This window comes from Limulus polyphemus, unplaced genomic scaffold (genome assembly GCF_000517525.1).
Source record: "Limulus polyphemus unplaced genomic scaffold, Limulus_polyphemus-2.1.2 Scaffold1485, whole genome shotgun sequence".
NCBI classification, from domain to species: domain Eukaryota; kingdom Metazoa; phylum Arthropoda; class Merostomata; order Xiphosura; family Limulidae; genus Limulus; species Limulus polyphemus.
This window is the reverse complement of record NW_013667095.1, coordinates 195,237-216,033: the sequence shown is the minus strand read 5'-3', so window position 1 is coordinate 216,033 and position 20,797 is coordinate 195,237. Positions and strand designations below refer to the sequence as shown.

General features: G+C 32.1%; 1 protein-coding gene across 2 annotated transcripts in view; it reads left to right on the top strand.

Moving 5' to 3' along the window:
* The window catches only part of LOC106463796 (probable ATP-dependent RNA helicase YTHDC2), a 71,927-nt gene that overhangs the window by 25,311 nt on the left and 25,819 nt on the right, over nt 1–20,797 (top strand). For both annotated transcript variants that reach the window (XM_013923862.2, XM_022391396.1), the window contains exons 6-12: nt 1,647–1,813; nt 3,977–4,079; nt 4,715–4,871; nt 5,583–5,637; nt 9,384–9,591; nt 12,131–12,266; nt 17,890–18,082. In XM_013923862.2, coding sequence (XP_013779316.1) covers nt 1,647–1,813; nt 3,977–4,079; nt 4,715–4,871; nt 5,583–5,637; nt 9,384–9,591; nt 12,131–12,266; nt 17,890–18,082 — 1,019 coding nt within the window. The remainder of the gene's footprint in view (nt 1–1,646; nt 1,814–3,976; nt 4,080–4,714; nt 4,872–5,582; nt 5,638–9,383; nt 9,592–12,130; nt 12,267–17,889; nt 18,083–20,797) is intronic.

The window sequence follows — 20,797 nt, the reverse complement described above, 5'->3', positions numbered from 1 at the left end:
TAAAAAATGTTTTGTTTTGACATATAAGTTGTTCGGGTTTTTTTCATTAAAAAAACGACATTAATTTCTTGACGACCTAATATATTAAAAGTAAAAAACAAAAACCAATGTTTTTTGGTACAATGAAAGGTAAACTTTATTATTAAACTAACACTGGGGTCACTAGTTCCAATGATGGTAACTAGTCGGCTGTAGTTATTGATAACGAGTTTACCTTTTGTTGTGCTAAAAAATGTTGGTTTTATGTTTTTTACTCTTAATTAGAGACATATCTTGAGTACAAATACTATATTAATGCAACTGATTTTTTGTGTTCATGTTGCTGATAGCAGCTTTGGATCTGTATGCAGAATAATTCAAAACTGTGGTGAGAATGAGCTAGAATCAGTAAATTAAAATCCTCTTTCCCTTTTGGTTAAAAATAATGTAATAACAGATATCAGAGTGAATTAATGACATTGTTTGAAAGACAGTATGTGATAGGAGAACATGGCATGTTGATTGTACCTTCTGGTTTATGTTGGAGGCGGTAAAGTTAGATTATGTCTTAGCAATATCAATAATATAAGTTTACAATTTGCATTAAAACTCAGAAGCTTAAATAGGGGTAGAAATATTATCTAAGCCATGCAATTCAGAGTGATCAAGGGTCAAATGATACAAAAAATGGAAGATTTAAAATTTATTTAAGTATTATCTTTTGAGAGTAGAAAGTTAATCGTTATGTAATATTAACATTTAATTTATTAACAGTGTTTTGATACAAAGTTTATTGACATAAACTGATAATATAGTAGTTTAATTAAATGTTCAATGTAACTCTGTAGGAAGGTCATGAAATGTTCACTTTTATTCACTCCTATCCAGAGGGTTAATGTCATCAGGAAGTATCATTATTGTGGATTTTATCTAAAACAACTTGTCTAGATGAGCTGACCATTAGAAGTATTCTTACTTGAACTAAATAATTGTTTTATCAATTGTTGAGTGAAAGTAGACAGTTTAGTTTTTCTTAAGCTGATTATTATTTTGCTCAAAGTTTACTGCTTGCAGTTTTTAGCCATGGAAAATGAAGTTAGGGATGGACAGGGTATATATATTTTTAACTATGAAAGATGTGGCTCAGAATTTGTAATTTCTAATGACAGTCTTAGACAAATCAGAGCATAAAAACACCAGTCAGTCATGTCGAAATAATATGATGCTGAGTTTGATGTACAGAAAAAATGGAAAATAAGATAATTTTTCAAACCTTCTGAACTCTCTGCTATTATTTATCATGAAGATATTTTTATAGTATCATTATTTGTTCTTATACTTGTGTTTTAAAGATTCTTTATCTTATATCTTATGATACTACACAACTACTTTAATTATAAGAAAAATATAACTTTAAACACTAAATGTATTTTTTTTATTGTTCCTGATATAACTGATTGATGCATTATATTTTCAATGATTTGATATTATTACATTTATTGTGATATTTATAATATTGGTTTATGTATTAGCTGAATATGTTTTTAATAAAGTTAATTTTAATTTAATGACATGAAAATAGAGTTAATATATCACCATGTTTTGGTAAAAACTTCTTATTTTGGCTTTTATTACATATGCATGATAAAAGTTAGCTCTTTTTAAAGGTTCCACAGTTCATTTTGGATCACTGTCATGTCAGTGGCCAGCCTTGCCGGATAATCTGTACTCAACCTCGTCGCCTGGCTGCTTTGTCTGTTGCTGAACGTGTAGCTGCTGAGAGGGGAGAAAAAATTGGGCAAACTGTTGGCTATCAGATTCGATTAGAAAGCAGGTTTGTACTTGTATCATTTCAGTTCTTTATATATATATAAGTATTTGTATGATAAGGAAATTGGTTTGTCAGTAATTTTTAAAATGTCGTTTCATTGAGACCATTTTAAGTGAAAAAAAAATGCCACTCTGTTGCTATTTATCTCCAACTTACTTAGAAAATTCTATAAATGGTGTGGTTCCAATTTTTTTTTTATTGACAATGTTTTTTAATGTTTAAGCCCTGACTTTGTTTTTGAATAGTTATTTTTGAAATATTTATTTGGTGTCTGTATTTCACTGTTTTTATTCCTGTTGAAAGAAGCTAATATTCTTTTGCTGTTGACACACAACACTGAGGTTGAGTACCTTACATTAAAACGATTTTGGAGCTTCATGTCATTGAAGTCCATGTTGCCAAATTTAAACACCCTCTATCTGATGACTTTGCATCTTCACAGTAACCTTAGAGTGTAGTTTTCATTGTAAAAACAAAAACGTCCATCATAAATGCTCTCATGTCCAAAGTACACCACTCCTCCTTGCTAACTTTCCAGAAACCATTTAATGTATGAGGATGATAATTTCTCAGCTCCCTTTTCAATATTCCAGTCACACAGAAATTCATAGTTGGTGCATCTGGTGACTCATCCGGTATGTATTTGTATGGAATAGTATGAATACCTACTTCATTCTACAGTTGCTAGAGGTATGCGACAGTTAAATGGGTGGTTAGACTGGAATCTTTATCTTGCTGATCACATGCTTTGTTGGCTTTACTTTTAGATCAGAATCCTTCTTTATTATGTTGTGTACTGTTGCCTGGGGTACATGGTTGGCTCTTGCCCTTGTGTTCATGGATACCCACCTGTTACAAGATACCAAGAGTTACTTATCACTGCTAGGATACAACTTGTTACACATTTCTTTCTAGATGGTCTTAGTGCCACAAGTTAATTTGTGTTCTTTTTGTTTCCCAATGACATCAAGTACAAGGAATGTTGCTGATTTTAAATCCCTGACCTGAAACATCTTTATGATCTGAGCACATGAATATTTTGCATTTGAAAGTGCTGTTACATACCCTTCCCAAAAGTGATCAATTGTTGGTGGCATCACACTACCTAAGATATTCCAAACATTCCATATGTATTTCTGATACATGCCATTCCACCACAACATTATATTGACTTTGGTTTGTCCCATGACTTGCTGATTTGCATATTCAGAATCATTTTAATATTACTTAGGGATGCATAGTCTAAATTGAGATATTTATGCATGTTTTGTAAGTATGTTACATTCTCTTTTAACTAACATTATTGGCTAGTGTGTTAAAAGGATCTATTTTTGTCAGTTTAAAATTTCTATTATTGTTTATTTTTATTATAATGATTGTTTTGTTAGATTAATATGTGGTTTAAGGACTAACCTATATCGCTTAAGCTGTCTGAACCTCGGGATATTATTAGGATTATGACTGATGATATTGCTAAGAGTTTTGATAGCTAACTGATGAAACAGTGCATTCTAATCATTATAACTAAAGAAGAAAGAAAAGAATATTAAGAATAAATTAGCTATATTCATTACTGGTTTCATTTTGAGTTCAGATCCATGTAGGTAGCTTACTTTGATAAGAAGTTTGCTAAAATAAAGAAAACATTAATAATGCTTGGAGATGGCTTGAATGGGTAATGAAGAAAAACTTTAATATAAGTTTAAGATAAGAGCAAATGTACAACGTTTTGACAAAACCTTGTCGAAACATTGTACATTTGCTGTTATGTTAAACTTATATAAAGTTTTTCTTCATTACCCATTCAAGCCGTCTCCAACATTATTAGTCTCAAAGTGGGTTCCTTGTCATCGAATAAAGAAAACATTGCATAGCCTGCAATTAGTACAAAAGCTACTCTAGTCTCTTTTTGTATTATTTTGCAAACCTGTTGTATTGTCTTGCCTCAAAGATATTAGCATTCAGTGTTTATACTTAATGTGTTGATTAGAACTTGGTATGTGAGTTTTATATCCAATCGTATATACATGTACTGGTAGTGCTCTTAAGAAAATTAGATTAACTGTATATCCAATAATTATGTATTTTTGAACTTTTAATATTTACATATATATGTTCTTTCTCTTTTTAATTGACGAGAACATTTTTTTGTGTAATATTTGACAGGGTGTCTCCCAAAACTCTCCTGACATTTTGTACAAATGGTGTTTTGTTAAGAACTTTAATGGGAGGAGATGCTGCTATGGCAACAGTGACTCATGTTATCATTGTGAGTAAACCATATTCAAGCCATGAATACTTTGACCTACTTGTGCTCAGAAGGTTAAGTCAAAGTGTTTTAATTTGATAAATTTATTTATATTGTTAATTAAATTTTACTGTTTATGGCAATAGTAGCTAGTAATATTTATTTATAAATCCTACTTAAGTTGATTTTTTCTGATTTGAGTTGAGTGATTAGTGAAATTTGCTAATTGATCAATTATCGGACTCATTAACTGACAATGATTACATTAAGCTAGTCAGTTATTCTAACATGTTACTAATCATTCTATTTTCACCTTTTTTTTTAAAATACATTTTTGAACTACGTTTTATTTGGTATAATAGACATCTTTATGGTTAAGTTATTTTTTTAATCTTAACATATTGTATATGAAAATGGATTCATATACAAAACCTTTAACAAGCTGAAATTATTATTATTAACCTTGTTTATTACCATTCCATGTATTTTCACAAAACTACTCTACTGAAACTAAACAAACCGTGTTAGATGTAAATGTGTTCTTAGGTTTCATATAATAAAACTAGTGAAAAATCATTGTGTGTGACAGATAACATATTTATAATTTGGTGAAGACAAACTAAGAACAATTCTGGAAAAACATCCTTATTTTTCAGGATGAAATTCATGAACGTGATCGCTTCAGTGACTTCCTGATGATTATTGCAAGAGATTTGCTGTTAAAGTTTAGGAACTTGAAACTTGTGTTAATGTCAGCTACTCTAGACACTCAGCTGTTTGTTAAATATTTTGGTGGATGCCCTGTTGTAGATGGTAGGATTTTTTTGTAGTATTTTGTTTCAACTATGTATTTGATACTACCTAAGCTAATCTGATATATGCCTTTTTTTATGGCATGCTTGTGTGCATGTACAATTGATATTCGGAGTACTATTTCGAAGACTCAAACTTTTTAGGTCTTTCTTCCTTTATATCTTTGCTTGGTTATAATAAATCTATACGAAATTTGTAAACATATTATAAGTACATATGTAGTTTTATATTTGCAGCTACTTTTATATATTGGTTAACTATTTAAAGTTCATATAGAAAATGTATGAAGAGCAAGATTTCTATTTTCATTTATAATATTAAAATGCCTAACAAAGATATTTTAGTTATTTTAGTAAAAGCATAATATGTGTACATAACTCGGAGTTGTATTCAGCTTACTAAACTTGATACTTGGAACTGTTGGTACTTGGTGAAACTCCATAATTACAGAATTGAGTAAAAACAAGACAATTGTAAGTTTCACAAATACATCATTTAGTCACAACCAGTAAAGGTATCATCAGATACAGACTGATACATGGTCGTGAATGAACGATGTATTTGTGAAACTTACAATTGTCTTTTTTTTACTCAATTCTGTTAATAAAACTTCATATACTAGACAGTATTTGGTCATGTCTGTGCTTATTTCAAAATAAAAGAGCATTCTGTGATATTATCAAGTTTCTAAACAAGATGTAATGTTTTTAGTTCCAGGACAGATACATGATGTAAAAGCATACTTTTTGGAGGATGTTCTTAAAAGGTATGAAATCTTTATAGATTAAGTAGAAGGATAAAAGTAAAGTTCTTTTATCTTAATAGTTTGTAAGAATTTAATTATCTTTATACAGTACTGCCTCATTATAATGCCATTGGTTATAATGCTTTCTTTGATATAACACTTTGGTGCCTTGGCTTCCAAAGATTTAGTATCATCTGCTGCTTAGCTCATTGCCACATGATTTCTGAGGCTAAAATAAAGGAAAAAAAGTGGGAAACGCAGAGTGAAAAGCCCAGAGATGTGAATATGAAGTTTGAATGTGAACTTGATATTGGGATGTTGAGAATTAAGGTAAGAAGGGAATTTGTAAATGTGACTCGAATGTCAAAATAGCAAGAAAGTGTCATTATATAGCATTTGTAAAGGACAGGTTTAAAGTCACAGGGGCAGTTTTTTAGCCAATTGACTCCATGGTAGCATAAAAACTATTGGCTATCATTGGACCCAGTGGAGATTCCATCTATCTGGTCATAAAAGAGGAAATGGTTTAACTTTGTGTAGAGGGCAAGAATTTCCAAGAATTGTTTACGGGTGAAGCCAAGATACTATTTAGTGTCAGAAAAAAATTAGAGATGTCGTGTCATTAATTGTGGCAGGTTTAGAGTAGCATTAAGCCTGCTCACTTTTGGTGCAATTTTATTTATCCAATGTTTATTCCAGGAATTATGATGCATATGTGAAATCCTCTACATTATGTTTGGAAAGAGGCTTAAAACCAAATGAAGCAGATGAAAGTATCACTTTTTAAGTAAATAAGTGAACATGAGTGTGTTTTGTTTCTGAAATATCAGAAATTCCAAAACATACTTACCTCTTCTCACATTACAGCTACTGCTCAACTGCTAGAGTTTCCCTCTTCTGCTCATCTAAAGATTGGTTTGATTTTTTTTTGCTTGCTCCAGTGTTTTATTTCCTACTTAATTGCCCTTGGCGATATCTGTTTCGTTACACTCTCCACCTATGTCAGTGTGTCCTCTATCCTTGTACTGTATATAAGCATCTCATTCAGATATTATCATCACTTTTTCTCAACAGTGTTCACTAATGGGTTTCTCTGTAAAACGACCGTTGGAGAGACTTTGAGCATTCTTCGTGTTACCTAGTTGATTTTCAGAACGAAAAAACAATTTTTTTTTGTTTGGCAAGCCAATCTATGGCATGAATTCCTTTGATTATTGTTTCTGGCATGGAGGCAAATCAGGTCTGATATCTAGCAAGTTGGGTAGGGGAGTCACTCTCTGTTGAGGCTATCCATGACTTTATTCTTAGGGAGATAGAGACATATGTTTGGTCCGATGATGTTTCTCCATGGGCTCTGAGGCTGCACTTGCAGGCGGTCGTGGACGTTCTGGAGAGAATTTAGATTCACTTTTTCTTTATTCTGTCGGCATTTCAGGAAGCAAAATTGGGATCAGCTGCCTCTGGCTCCTTTTCTTCAGTTTCTAAATCAAGTCTGTGATGTTTTGGATCTTTCCCTGGTTACTTTTGAGTCTGCTCGTTCTTTGGTGGAAAGGTCTGAGGGCGAATACTTAGTTCTCCCTCCATCCTCTGTTTTTGTGGTTCATGCAGAGGGGTTTATGGCTCAGTTACGTGAAGGGACAGCTATGCCTTGTTCTCCATGTTTGTCAGAACAACATGCTTTAGCCTTCCACTGCCAGATGGACATGCATTTAGACCCGCTCTTGGAAATTTGGGGTTCCAGAACAGTCTGTGGTCAACCTGAATAGATTACAAATTTCTAGGATTCATCTGACCCTAACTACGGCGCTAAGATATTTATCATCCCTTCAATTTTTGTCAGAAGTCTCTCAACAATCGCCACATCAATTTGAGGATGAGTTGGGACCATTGTTAGCATCTACCTTGGTACAGTTGTCAGCTTCTGCACTTTCCCTAGTCTGTTGGCTGGTATGTTGTTGGGTAGAGATGCGTTGTTGGAGGATGTTCGTCTACTAGCTGCCACCCTCTGTGAGTTACTTGAGGCTCCCTTTCTCTAACCTTTGAGTTCTGTGGGCATTCCAGAGTCTTTGGAATCAAGGATTGTTATTGCCTGTTTGCATTCATCCTTCTCGGCTTTCCTTGGTTCATAGTTTTGCCCCTATTCAGAGATTTGTTGGTCAAGGGGGCAGTGGAGAGAATCATCCCAGTTCTTTCAGAATGTTATTCCCATATGTTTATTGTGCCCAAGAAGACAAGAGATTGGTGTCTGATCATAGATCTTTCTCATCTAAATCAATTCCTAGATCCTCCAAGATTCACGATAGAGTCATTCCTCACTCTGCATTGCCATTTTGTGCAAGGACTGTGGATGACCAAATTTGATGTTGCTGACACCTATCTGCACTTTTCCAAGGAGATGTGAGTATCTCCATTACTAATAAACTATTCTTTACTTTCCAGGGTCCCTTACCTCTTTTTCACAGTATTCCACTCTGTGGCAAGTGTTGCCCAGGCAAGTGCACATTTATCAAACCAGTTCTGCACTAACAACCATTAACACAATATACTTTATCTAGGTTGCAACAAGCTCTTTAGAAATGAGGTGTTCCATAAGACCACCTAGAGGTAGACCAGGTGGTATTACTGTACTATGCTGGATTGCCACTCATGGACTATCATGAATAAAGCATATGGGGATTCTGCCCTTCCCTGCTAATCATTGGATTGAATAAATCAGGGTTGGTTTGCTTTTAAAGATTTAGGGAACTTGGTTCACCTATTGCACTGTTTCCAGAGCATTGTTCCTCAGTACTCTCCAATGCACATTACTCCCCCTCCCCCCAATATTCTACCAGTGGAGCTAGGGAGTCCTTACCACACCTTGTTTCCAGTCGCTTGAGTGGTGAACAGAGGTTATTCGTCCAGAGTGTTTGAGTGAATTTTCTCCACACCTGGAAAAGAGGGTGTTTTTTGTTTTGTTTTTCCCAGATGTCGGTAGGAGAGGAACCAGCCTACTTGTAATACCAATTCAGATTTGATGTCCGGCTATCTGGTTGGGTTGAGCATGGCCTTTCTTTTTGATCAATATTGGTTCAGTACATCGTTCATGAAAGAAGGTCCATTGTCTCCTTGTAATTCTGAACGTATACATGTATAGCTCAAAGTATATTTACTTAAACAAAAGCAAAATATGAATAACTTGTAAACAAGTGTTATCTGCTATAAAACAAATCAAGTATGGTAAGTCAAGAAGCTTTGAAAACCTACAAGTGAGATTTTTATGTAGGTGGGTTTTTAACTCTCCTCTCTTTATGTGTGTAAAATAACTAGTTAAATGAAAGATAAAAAAACAACAAAAGAAAGGTAATATTATTGTATCCATCCTACTCTGTTTTTAGAAATAATTACTTTGTTTCCTGAGGTACAAGAGATGCTATAAAATAGTTTCAGAGAAACAAAACTACCTTTTAGTTTATACACTATATATATATGGTTTAGTGAAATTCTTGATTATTAATTTTTTTCAGTGTTAGGTTATACAGACTTTCTGTCAAATTGAAAAGTAAAAAAATACAAATTCCATGGTTAGGAAAAATCTATGTAAATAAGTAACCAAATATCACCTCTTGTCTTTGATATGAAATTGATGGTTTTTGGACAATTATGTTGATAGAATACTGGGGGTGATGTTTTTTGTACAGTTATGTTAATAGAATACTGGGGGGGATTTTCAGTGCTTTTTCATGCTCTTCTTATATTGAATGATACAATGGTTTGTTTCTTGACAGTACTGGATACATGAGCAAGGCTATGCAAAAATACAAGAAAGAATTATCCAAGTTTAAATCCCAGAAAGAAAAGCTAAATTTATGGTGTACCAAGGGTTTGCCTACAGCTGTCAGTGATTCCGCATGTTCACTTCCTGTTTCAACATCACAGCAGGGAAGGCCTGTAACTGGCTGTATACAGCAGATGGGTTACTACATAGGTGAACAGGTACAGTTTTTTTTTCCTTTGCATTTTAATTTCCAATCAGTTTTTTATGATTTATTAGAGTCGAGCAAGTGTAGTTTTTCTCTGTAAAACAAAAGTACGGTAAAGTATGAGAGTGTTTTGAATGATAACTTTAAAGTCTAGAGTAGCAGAAACAAAAACATCCATAACCTGAGTCTTAAGACCATTGCAGAAAGTTATCACAATTCAAGTTTCTTCTCCTTCAATCAAACTTTTTAGATATTTCCATTTCAGTAATTTTTTCTATTAGTCTACCCAAGCAGTTATTAGTAGTTTGATGTATTATCTACAATTAGTTGTAAAATTCTTTATTTTAAGGTTGTTAAGCATAATATGGCAGTTATGTTTTTTAATAAAAAACATATTGTTACAATGTATAGATACAATGAAGAAGAAATTTTCCTGTTTACCTTTTGCATTGGATGGAGGTAATGTTTTCACCTCTGTGTGTGTGTGTGTTTGTCAGCAAGATTTCTCAAAAACAGCCGAATGAATTTGGACAAGAGTTAGTATACATGTAGTCTATGACCCTACTTAGAAGTGATTAGTTTTGGAGTATCAAGGTCACACTAATGCCACGAAAATCCAAACAATCCCTATCTATTAATTTTCCACACTATTTTTGCTCTATAACTCAGTCAAACAATTATCAGATTATGATGAAACTTGGTGGACATGTATAGAATATTATTCCTCATTGTCCTACCATCAATGGTTTGTGTCCTTTCATAACGACGGACATACAAACATATTTTTGTATTTTTTTGAGAGCCAAGTATGATCAACACTGCGTGAGTGACAGGGGTATGCGCTCTACTGAGTGCCCCTCTAGTTTTTGTATGTGTTTATTTATTTCAGCTATCTTTTACCTTTACATAAGCCAGTGGGAAAACCTTAAAAATAATGTTTTCCATGGTTAAGTACAGTTAGGTTCATTAGCTATTTTCTTTTCTTTGCAGGCCTGGTATAGCCTGGTGGTTAGGGTGCTCACTTTCAATCTGAGGGTTGTGGGTTTGAATCCCTGTCATATTGAACATGCTCACCCTTTCATTAGCATATCATGTGAAGAATTTTTATCATTATTTTTTCATTATCTTACCTAATCTAACCTAATAAGTTTCTAATTTTTACATTTTAGTTACTTTTGTAACAATAAATAAAAATATACATGAAAAACAAGAAATGTTTATGTTTGATCTCGTTTTTTTTTGCTATTGGTTGATGAAATTTAAGCCAACATTTTTATAATGATGGCTAATACACTAAATAATTATCATTTACTTGGATAATGTACCTAAGAACACAGAACATGGACAAAGCAAACAATGTCTTATAAATATTATAAATTAACTGGCATTCTATCTAAAACAAAGGGGTATTAAATTAATTCCCATAGCTGTTCGATACGAACATCACAGGATAAACTTTCAAACTGAAGATAAAATTGACAGTACTCTGTACTGAAGACAATGTAGCATAAATATTATTTGATAGATTAAAACTTTACATTTACTATTGGTTATAAATGATGTAGTATAAAATTTGTGAAAGAAAGAATGTGATAGATGTGCATGGGTAGATGGGTCTGATTTCTAGTTCATGACTCCATAAACAAATAAGATTGAAGACTATAAAAATTTGACTTTGTCTGAGTAATATGTATATTAAAATGAGTAATTTACTTTAGATTACATATGTCAAAAAGAAAGTAATTTACTTTAAATTACATATGTCAAAAAGAAGTGATAAATAAATTAGAGAGGGGGGGAAAGACCTAGAGCAGTGATTCTCAACCAGGGGTAAATTTACCCCTTGGGGGTAAAAAATTACATGGCAGGGGGTAAATAATTGATGTACCTGATGATTGAATAATAATTCAATTAAATTTCATTTTGTAAAATGTGTGTGTGTGTGTGTGTGTGTGAGAGAGAGAGAATGCTAAGAATGTGTGTGTGTGCGTGTGCTATTTTTGTGCAAACCTCAATAAATTTTTTTTTCTGACCTTCTTGTTTTTCTGTCCCTTTATGATGGCTATGAATTTTTTGTATGGAAGTAAGGGGGTAAATGGAGAAATACATCAAGCCGAGGGGGTTAATGATGGAGGAAAAGTTGAGAATCCCTGACCTAGAAAATAAATGTCACGATTCTCATACTTGTGAAAATTTCAGATTTTTTTAAATATTCATTTATAAAATTAAGCACTTAAAACTTACATTAAAACTTGATTTATTAAATATGTCTTCATGCTAAGTTTATTCGAATACATTGATAATATAGTAGTTTGATTAAATTTTAAATCAAATTCTGTTAAAGTAAGTGACATGAACACTTGGATCTGTTACGAGAGGATTGAAAATTTACCAAGTTATTTTTAAGATACCAAGTGCTTCATGTTTTTATTAATTTACCACATTAATCATACTGTTCTGTAACAGTAAATAATTCAAGAAGCCTGATAGTTTTAGGATGTATGCAGGATAATTCTTTCTTTTGAATGATCTATAAAATATTTATTCTTCAGCTATTTCAAGAAAAGACTGAGCTAACTCTTGAGCTTAAGGCAGAAATGGACAAAGCCTTAGAAGAAGCATGGCTAAGAGGATCAGAGGAAGCTTTTACACATTTGATCCACTTGATTCTCAGTGAAAATATTTCAGGTTAGTCTGATGGAGGTGTATTAATACCACAGAATTAAATCTAAGTCATGTTTAAACACGGTTGTAGTTAGGCTTTACAAAATCACAAGTTAAAAAAACTAAGAAGGCAATATTAAGTATGACAGCATTTGAAAATGTTATTTTATTTCCATAAATATAAGTTTATATTAAGTGAAACATTGTAGAATAGATCTTGTAAGGTATGAGTAACAGAATTATTTTTTTGTACAATATATTTTTGGCGAATGCTTTGATTGACAAAGTTATACTTACTCAGTGTACGAAGTCACTTTTTTAGTTGGTTCTCTATCAAATTAGTAACTTCACAGTTTACTTGGATGTTAGGCCATAACACTAAAACTAATGGTAAACTAACCACCACTGACTTGATATATTATTATATCTGTGCATGTATCTTTATGATTACTGAATTTTGTTTTGAAAAATTATTCAAATAATACTTCCACATTTACTCTACTGTTTAAAGTAATTTTTGAGTTTAATGACTTTTTTAAGTAGTATTTCTTTTATCTGCTACCTTATTGAATTGATAGATGAAGCTACTGAAACTATGAACAAGGAGTTCTAGAAGGAGTAATCATGCTAGAACAAATAAATGTGAAGTTAAACTTCTGAGAAAACAACTGATATTTCACATTTCAATAAACTTAATTGAAATTCATTCATCACAAATTACGGTTCAAAAAATTTGAAAATTATAGGTAGATTATCTGTGAAGCTCAACCAGCAATTAACATTTATGGTAACCATTTTGTTGTTGAAAACAGGAATTTTCAAGCCTATGACAAGAAAGTTTGTCTTGTAAGTTACCGAGACTGCAATTATCTTGATAAATAACTGCATGAAGGCAAGAAATGTTTGGTAACATTTTGGCTGTGCAAGGGATATTCAATCTCGTTGTTAATTACTTTAGATTACCACTAAATGCCAGTTCAGTTAGAAAGATTAGTTTGTAAAACAGTGCCTGTGCATTTAGCACAGACAATAATTTGACTATAAAACCAGGTGTGGCAAGTCATGTTTTGCCACCCTGTGCAAATGCTGACTGTGATGCCCAACCCCCATATCCATGATCTTTTGTCATTATAGAAATTCTACACAATTACGCCTCCAAGAACCTGCTGCACTGTACAAGTGCATGTGCTGCACCCCTGGTACAAAACATATCTGTAGTATAATCCCATCTAAATAAAGATAAGCTGGACATTGTAAATAAAACTAAGTTATCATAAAATATAGGGAAGATAGTTCTGTAGTAGTAATGAACAGTATTTATTAAATCTTGTATAAGTTGCATGTTGTACAGTACAGTTCTGTAGTAGTAATGAACAGTATTTATTAAATCTTGTATAAGTTGCATGTTGTACAGTACAGTTCTGTAGTAGTAATGAACAGTATTTATAAAATCTTGTATAAGTTGCATGCTGTACAGTACAGTTCTGTAGTGGTAATAATGAACAGTATTTATAAAATCTTGTATAAGTTGCATGCTGTACAGTACAGTTCTGTAGTAGTAGTAATGAACAGTATTTATTAAATCTTGTATAAGTTGCATGCTGTACAGTACAGTTGTAGTAGTAGTAGTAATGAACAGTATTTATAAAATCTTGTATAAGTTGCACGTGTACAGTACAGTTCTGTAGTAGTAATGAACAGTATTTATAAATCTTGTATAAGTTGCATGCTGTACAGTACAGTTCTCTAGTAGTAATGAACAGTATTTATAAAATCTTGTATAAGTTGCATGCTGTACAGTACAGTTCTGTAGTAATAATGAACAGTATTTATAAAATCTTGTATAAGTTGCATGCTGTACAGTACAGTTCTCTAGTAGTAATGAACAGTATTTATAAAATCTTGTATAAGTTGCATGCTGCTACAGTACAGTTCTGTAATAGTAGTAATGAACAGTATGTATTAAATCTTGTTTAAGTTGCATGCTGTACAGTACAGTTCTGTAGTGGTAGTAATGAACAGTATTTATAAAATCTTGTATAAGTTGCATGCTGTACAGTACAGTTCTGTAGTAATAATGAACAGTATTTATAAAATCTTGTATAAGTTGCATGCTGTACAGTACAGTTCTCTAGTAGTAATGAACAGTATTTATAAAATCTTGTATAAGTTGCATGCTGTACAGTACAGTTCTCTAGTAGTAATGAACAGTATTTATTAAATCTTGTGTAAGTTGCATGCTGTACAGTACAGTTCTGTAGTAGTAATGAACAGCCTTTATAAAATCTTGTATAAGTTGCATGCTGTACAGTACAGTTTGACAGACTAATCAGTAGTGTAAGTTACAAAAGAACTTGGATAAGATTACTACAGACAGTAGTATTACATGGGTAATTAATAATAGATACCCATGTAAATGCAGCAACCTTAAATGATTTTTGTTTCATTGTGAATGGACTTTATATATTGAGTTTACAGTGAAAATAGGCAATGAATTTAATGATGAAGAACCCACCCTTTAGGAAATAAAAGTTTAGAGATGACTTGAATGGATAATGAAAGAAGCTTTATTACAAATGTACAGTGTTTCGACATGCGTTTGTAACTGATGATGACATAATCTTGTCGAAACATTGTACATTTGTTACTTACACTAGCCATTCAGGCAATAAATTTATTATCTATTCTGCCATAGATGCTGATATGTGTCATATGATTCAAAGTGTAAGTATATAAAATTCAGTACACTGTATATAATAGATAGTGTATTAAGGACAGATTAGCACTTCTTTACTTTGTAACTCCTAATCATGGCAGGGCTTAAATAGTTTTTGCCCAAGGAGCCAGTGGCTTAGGGCAAATATTTTGGGTGTCAAATCCAATTGTTGGTTGCTACTTTGAAAAGCAAGGTGATTGCTTCCATATTCAATTACTTAAAATACAAGAAAACTTATTATAAAACTAAAATAATACAACAAAGAACCTTAGTGTTTGTACTCACCTGTCTGCTGACTCATTTTCTTTAATGTCCAAAAATGTTTTTTTAATGCAAATATTCTATATTAATACAGATTTTGGGGTTTGTTGTTGGTTAATGTATTCCATCCCTTCTTCTGTACTGTTTGCTGGCTTTAACAATGTGTGGATGTAAAGCAAGCAGTTTGTGTTGTAGCTAATCGTACCTCAAAAAGTGTTCATTGTGAAGACTTGTACAAAATGTCAGTAGTACAAGGTATGTGTGAAGAAATGTATCCATTCTTCTAAGAACATGATTTATACTTTAAAAAGAATCAGGAAAAACATTGGTAGTGAATGTAAAACTAGAATGCTGTGCACATGGAAGCTATGTTACTTAATTTATTGCTTAATGGTTTTACTTAATAATGTTCTTCAGTGCTGCCTGGGAACAAACACTTTCAATATAGATTATAAATTTCTCACAATTTTGATCATACAAATTAGCGAAGTTTTGCCTGAAAAGAAAAATAAGGAGACAAATAGGGCGTATTTGGATTAGTTTTTTGTCATACAGTATCCATTTTATTTTTACCCATTTTTGCTAAATTGGCATTATTTTTTTACACTCCAAGTTTTTTTTCTTTGTGTGTGTGTGTGTGCCTCACTGTATGCCACTTCATACAGTTTTTAATGGTATTAGTGATTATTTTGGTCGCAGTCTGGAGTCCTACATACATTCAGCCTTGACACACACGACTAACTACAATGAGAAAAAAAACTAAATGAAAATGTAACGAATTTGCGATAGAAAAATACAACTTTTATAGAGAGCATCATTCTGGATGCCAAATCTAAGGTCTTTATGGCAGCACTAGGTTAAGGAGCCACCTGAGAAACTGAATTAGATGATCCATAATATCGAAAAAACTATTTTAACTGAAAATACCCGTGATTAGCTGCTAATATGTCTTCATATATGATTAATATATTGAGATGTTTGTAGGTTTCCATTGCTCTTTGTGTGAAATTGTACTACATCAAAACTTGTTTTCTAAGGGTAGCCAAGACTATACCACTGTAGCAACAACTTATTAAATAGTGTTGCTTCAACCCAAGTTTCTAGTTTCCTATACTTTCATAGTTACATTTAAAGATTACTTGTAGAAGAACTGAACTGTTCTGTTGTGGTAGGTCAGGACACAAAGATTTCTCTAGTTGGAAAAAGATGCTATCTGCTGTTTATGCTAATTCTCTTTTAGCTTGATTTTACAATAGCTTTTTTCACTGGTTCTTCTAAACTGCAGTCTTACCTAACTAGTACAGTCTGTCTGACTTTGGATCCATCAGTTCAACCCAGTTCTGTTTTAGACATGTAACATACAATGGGCAAAGCTCCAGGTGATTACGTACTTTTGGTAGGCTCCCACTGTTTAGTCTGTTATCCGTTTAACTAATCACCATTTCAGTAAGTAATATTGAAATTATGCTGTTCTCTTTCATCATAGAACTGTCAGTACTTACTTTATTCAATTTAATATATATTTTTCTGTATGACTTAAGGTTTAAATGCTATTTTCTAGCTTGTTAGTATACTCCAGTATTCAGTCTTTCTTACTGACTATAACAACTGATTTCCCTCTGTTGAATGTAAGGTTCTTTTTTTTTGCTTGTAGTTGTCAAAAGCTTTATTTGAAGGTCATCTGAAATGATTTGTAATAATTATGAGAAATATTTCTTCACTTGTATCTGATAGAAATGTTGCTACTCAGTCATCCTTAAAGTAGAATAACAAACATGAGCATAATGTCTCTGACCAAAATAATTGGTACTAAACTTTTACTTAATCCAGATTTTTATTTTTAGTTCATGATTTAGTTACCTTTAACATGGGAATGTTTCAGTAGTTAGGTGAGGCTTTAATTGTAGATGTATTTGCTAGGGAACAGAATATGGTCAAGGCAACACACAGATGAAGAAGCATACATGCTTTAGATTACCATAGCCAGCTCTTGCTTCAAAAATTGTGCTTGTCCATCAAATTACTACTTCACAGACAAATGGTGGTCCATCACCACATTTAGTGGACCAAGATAAAAGGACCAGCATTAATTTTAGCATGCTGCATTATTACTGTAAGAACTTTTGAGTGAAAGTAAAGAAGAATTGACAGTAATATATCAACTACACTATATCTGCTACATCCATTGTTGACAAGGTCTTGGGCTCAATCAAGGGCTGTTCAGGATGGATGGGACATGACAAACAGTAGTGGTTGAGATGTTTTTTATGTTAGTAAATTGAATGAGAACAGAATTAAGTTGGTGAAGTATATACTTGTACTAATTTTATTTATGTCCAAGTTAAGGTAAGGACTTACTACACAGTATTATTTGTTTTTACCCAATACACTCTTAATTATTATTTTCTTCAATTAACTTGTTCATTATTCAGGAGAACTTGCAAACCAGCAATATTGAAACCTTTTGACAAAGCATCTGTTGGGTAAGATGTAAAGCAGTAGTATTGTTTTGTCACTTAAAGGTTGATATTTTAAGTATGCATTTTTATTAATTAATATGTTTGAAATTTAAATATATACGTGTTAGTTTTTAAAAATTCCTGTATTATCCAGCATACCAATTACTTCTATAGTTTTGGCATGTATGCATAACTTTTATTGGGCTTACAGTGGACTATCAACATAGCGAAACAAGTGCTTCTCCACTGATGATAGCATCTGGGAGAGGGAATACCAGTGTGGTTGAAGAACTTCTAAATTTTGGAGCTACAATTACCTTGAGAGCATCTAACGATTGGACAGCCATTGACTGGGCTCAGAAATTTGAACAAAAAGAAGTGTACGACATTCTTATGGCTTACTTGTAAGTAATATATATATTTATAAAATGTTATTGTAAAAAAAGAATTCAGTTCTTTAATAGAGTTAGAGGGTAGAATCCTGTAAAGACTTATGTACTTGAGAATGATTTGATCAGTGATCAAAATATCATACCTGTTCTAAAAAATATTCTTCCTTACTGGTAACTTGTAATTTAATAATACATTCTTACCTATGATTAGATTTATTCCGTTGATTCATCGGTTGGGTATTTCCACTGCTAATAATATTTTATTAGTTCTTTACAGTCTGGTTGTGAAAACAGTATTAAACTATATTTAAGTGCTAGAAGAGCATATTATCAATTGAAATACACTGTCTTGTTATACTTCACTTATATTCAGCCTCTGGGTTTAATAAGGTAAAAAGACACAATCATTTCTTGGTTTCAAGTCTTGAATTTTCCACAATGAGATAATCAAAGTTATTAGTTAACTTGCACATCCTTTTTTCAGAAAAATAGTATTAAATGTCCTTTACTCATAAAATTATCTTTAATAGTATTATAAAATCATTTTTGAGAAGGAGAAAAATACATTAAGATTATTAGACTCTTAAAGCATACTAAGATCATTGGACTGTTAAAGTACATTAAGATCATTGGATTGTTAAAGCACATTAAGATCATTGGACTCTTAAAGCATACTAAGATAATTGGACTGTTAAAGCACATTAAGATCATTGGACTGTTAAAGTACATTAAGATCATTGGACTGTTAAAGTACATTAAGATCATTGGACTGTTAAAGCACATTAAGGTTATTGGACTGTTAAAGCACATTAAGGTTATTAGACTGCTAAAGCACATTAAGGTTATTAGACTATTAAAGCACATTAAAGTTATTAGACTATTAAAGCACATTAAGATCATTGGACTGTTAAAGCACATTAAGGTTATTAGACTGCTAAAGCACATTAAAGTTATTAGACTATTAAAGCACATTGAGATTATTGGACTGTTAAAGCACATTAAGGTTATTAGACTGCTAAAGCACATTAAGGTTATTAAACTATTAAAGCACATTAAGATCATTGGACTGTTAAAGAACATTGAAATTATTAGACTGTTAAAGCACATTGAGATTATTGGACTGTTAAAGCACATTAAGGTTATTAGACTGTTAAAGCACATTAAGGTTATTAGACTGTTAAAGCACATTAAGGTTATTGGACTGATAAAACACATTAAGATTATTAGACTGTTAAAACACATTAAGATTATTGAACTGTTTCTGTTCTGTTTTCTAAACAAACTTAATAAAATGTTCTGGTTAAAAGATATATAAATAAATATGCCCCACCATAATATATACTGTAAAGAATATCAGATGATTTAGTTTTAACAGATATTTTGACATTACTTCTAACAAACGTATTTCACTAACTCTGTATGGTCCTAACTGAATCACTTTACTAATACATGAAACAAAAGCAACTTATACTATTTTCTCAGTGTTAGACTGGTAGTTTTATCTCTGACAATTGTAATTATACATTTTTCTCCTAGAACAAAATGAGGCTTAAAAAACTTAGTATATTTACACAAGTGGTAAGTATATCTAAGTTTATGTATGTTAAAAAAACAGAACAGCATAAAGCTGGAAAATATAGATGTATTCATGTTAATTGAGCTTTATAAGAGTAATGTTCCATGTCATATGCTGCCCTTGGAGCTACTTTCTTCATTACCAATTGTGCTTAATCTGATGGTCACAATTATTCATTGTTGCCCAACACCACAATTTCAGTTGTAGCAAGCTTCTGAAAGTATAGTGAGAACAATATTAAAACACATGTCTGGAAAAAAAAAACATGTCACTGTACATGGATGTCTACTTCAAAAATCATGTTTAAGCAAATCCAAGGCACAAGTGCATTAGAGCTAAAGCAGGGTACTTGACAAGCATGTTGGTCATACAGCTACTGATTTTAAGGTGTGATTGGCTTCTCATAATTGCTATTACACTGTAACAATAAATACAGTGGAAGAGAACCAGTTCTGTGTTAAACCCTGAATACACACAAAAAAGAAAAATTTCCTAAAGCTGGCATCAATATACAATGTTTGGTACTTTTTGAGAAGAACCTCTCAAGAATAGAATGAACAAACTGGAACAGCTTAAAATGAGCATTGTTGAATATATTAATAGTCATGAACCTAATTGATGCTGCAGAATATGTTTGTGTATGGCAGAGTTTTATCTATGTAGGATATACAATATGTGACAGAGCTGTTATATATTTCAAGTGGTTAGAAACAGTATTCAGAAATTGAAGAATGTAGTCTACTGAGCTTGCCTGTAAGGGATACTGGTCTTTCTATGCATGGTACAGTAAACAATCTCAATAAGTCTTGAGCAATTAGAAACATTTAATATTTTATTCCACTTAAAAACACCCTTCCAAGTGTACAGTTACATCTGTTTCACAGTGAACTAAACAATGCTCTAGATTATTCAGTTTCTTTGTGATTTAATTCTGAAAGCTTGTTGTTATTTAAGTCTTTCAGTGATTTACAGAATACCGTGTGACTAACCTTGATAAAATACAGCCAATTATTATTTTTACTAAATAAATATTGCACTGTACATGTTAATTTATTTCTTTATAATAAGTTATTACATCATGTCCAAAAAATTGTAACTGGAATATTTTTCTATTTTCTGTGGAGTTATCTTTAGTACAGGTATTGTGTTAA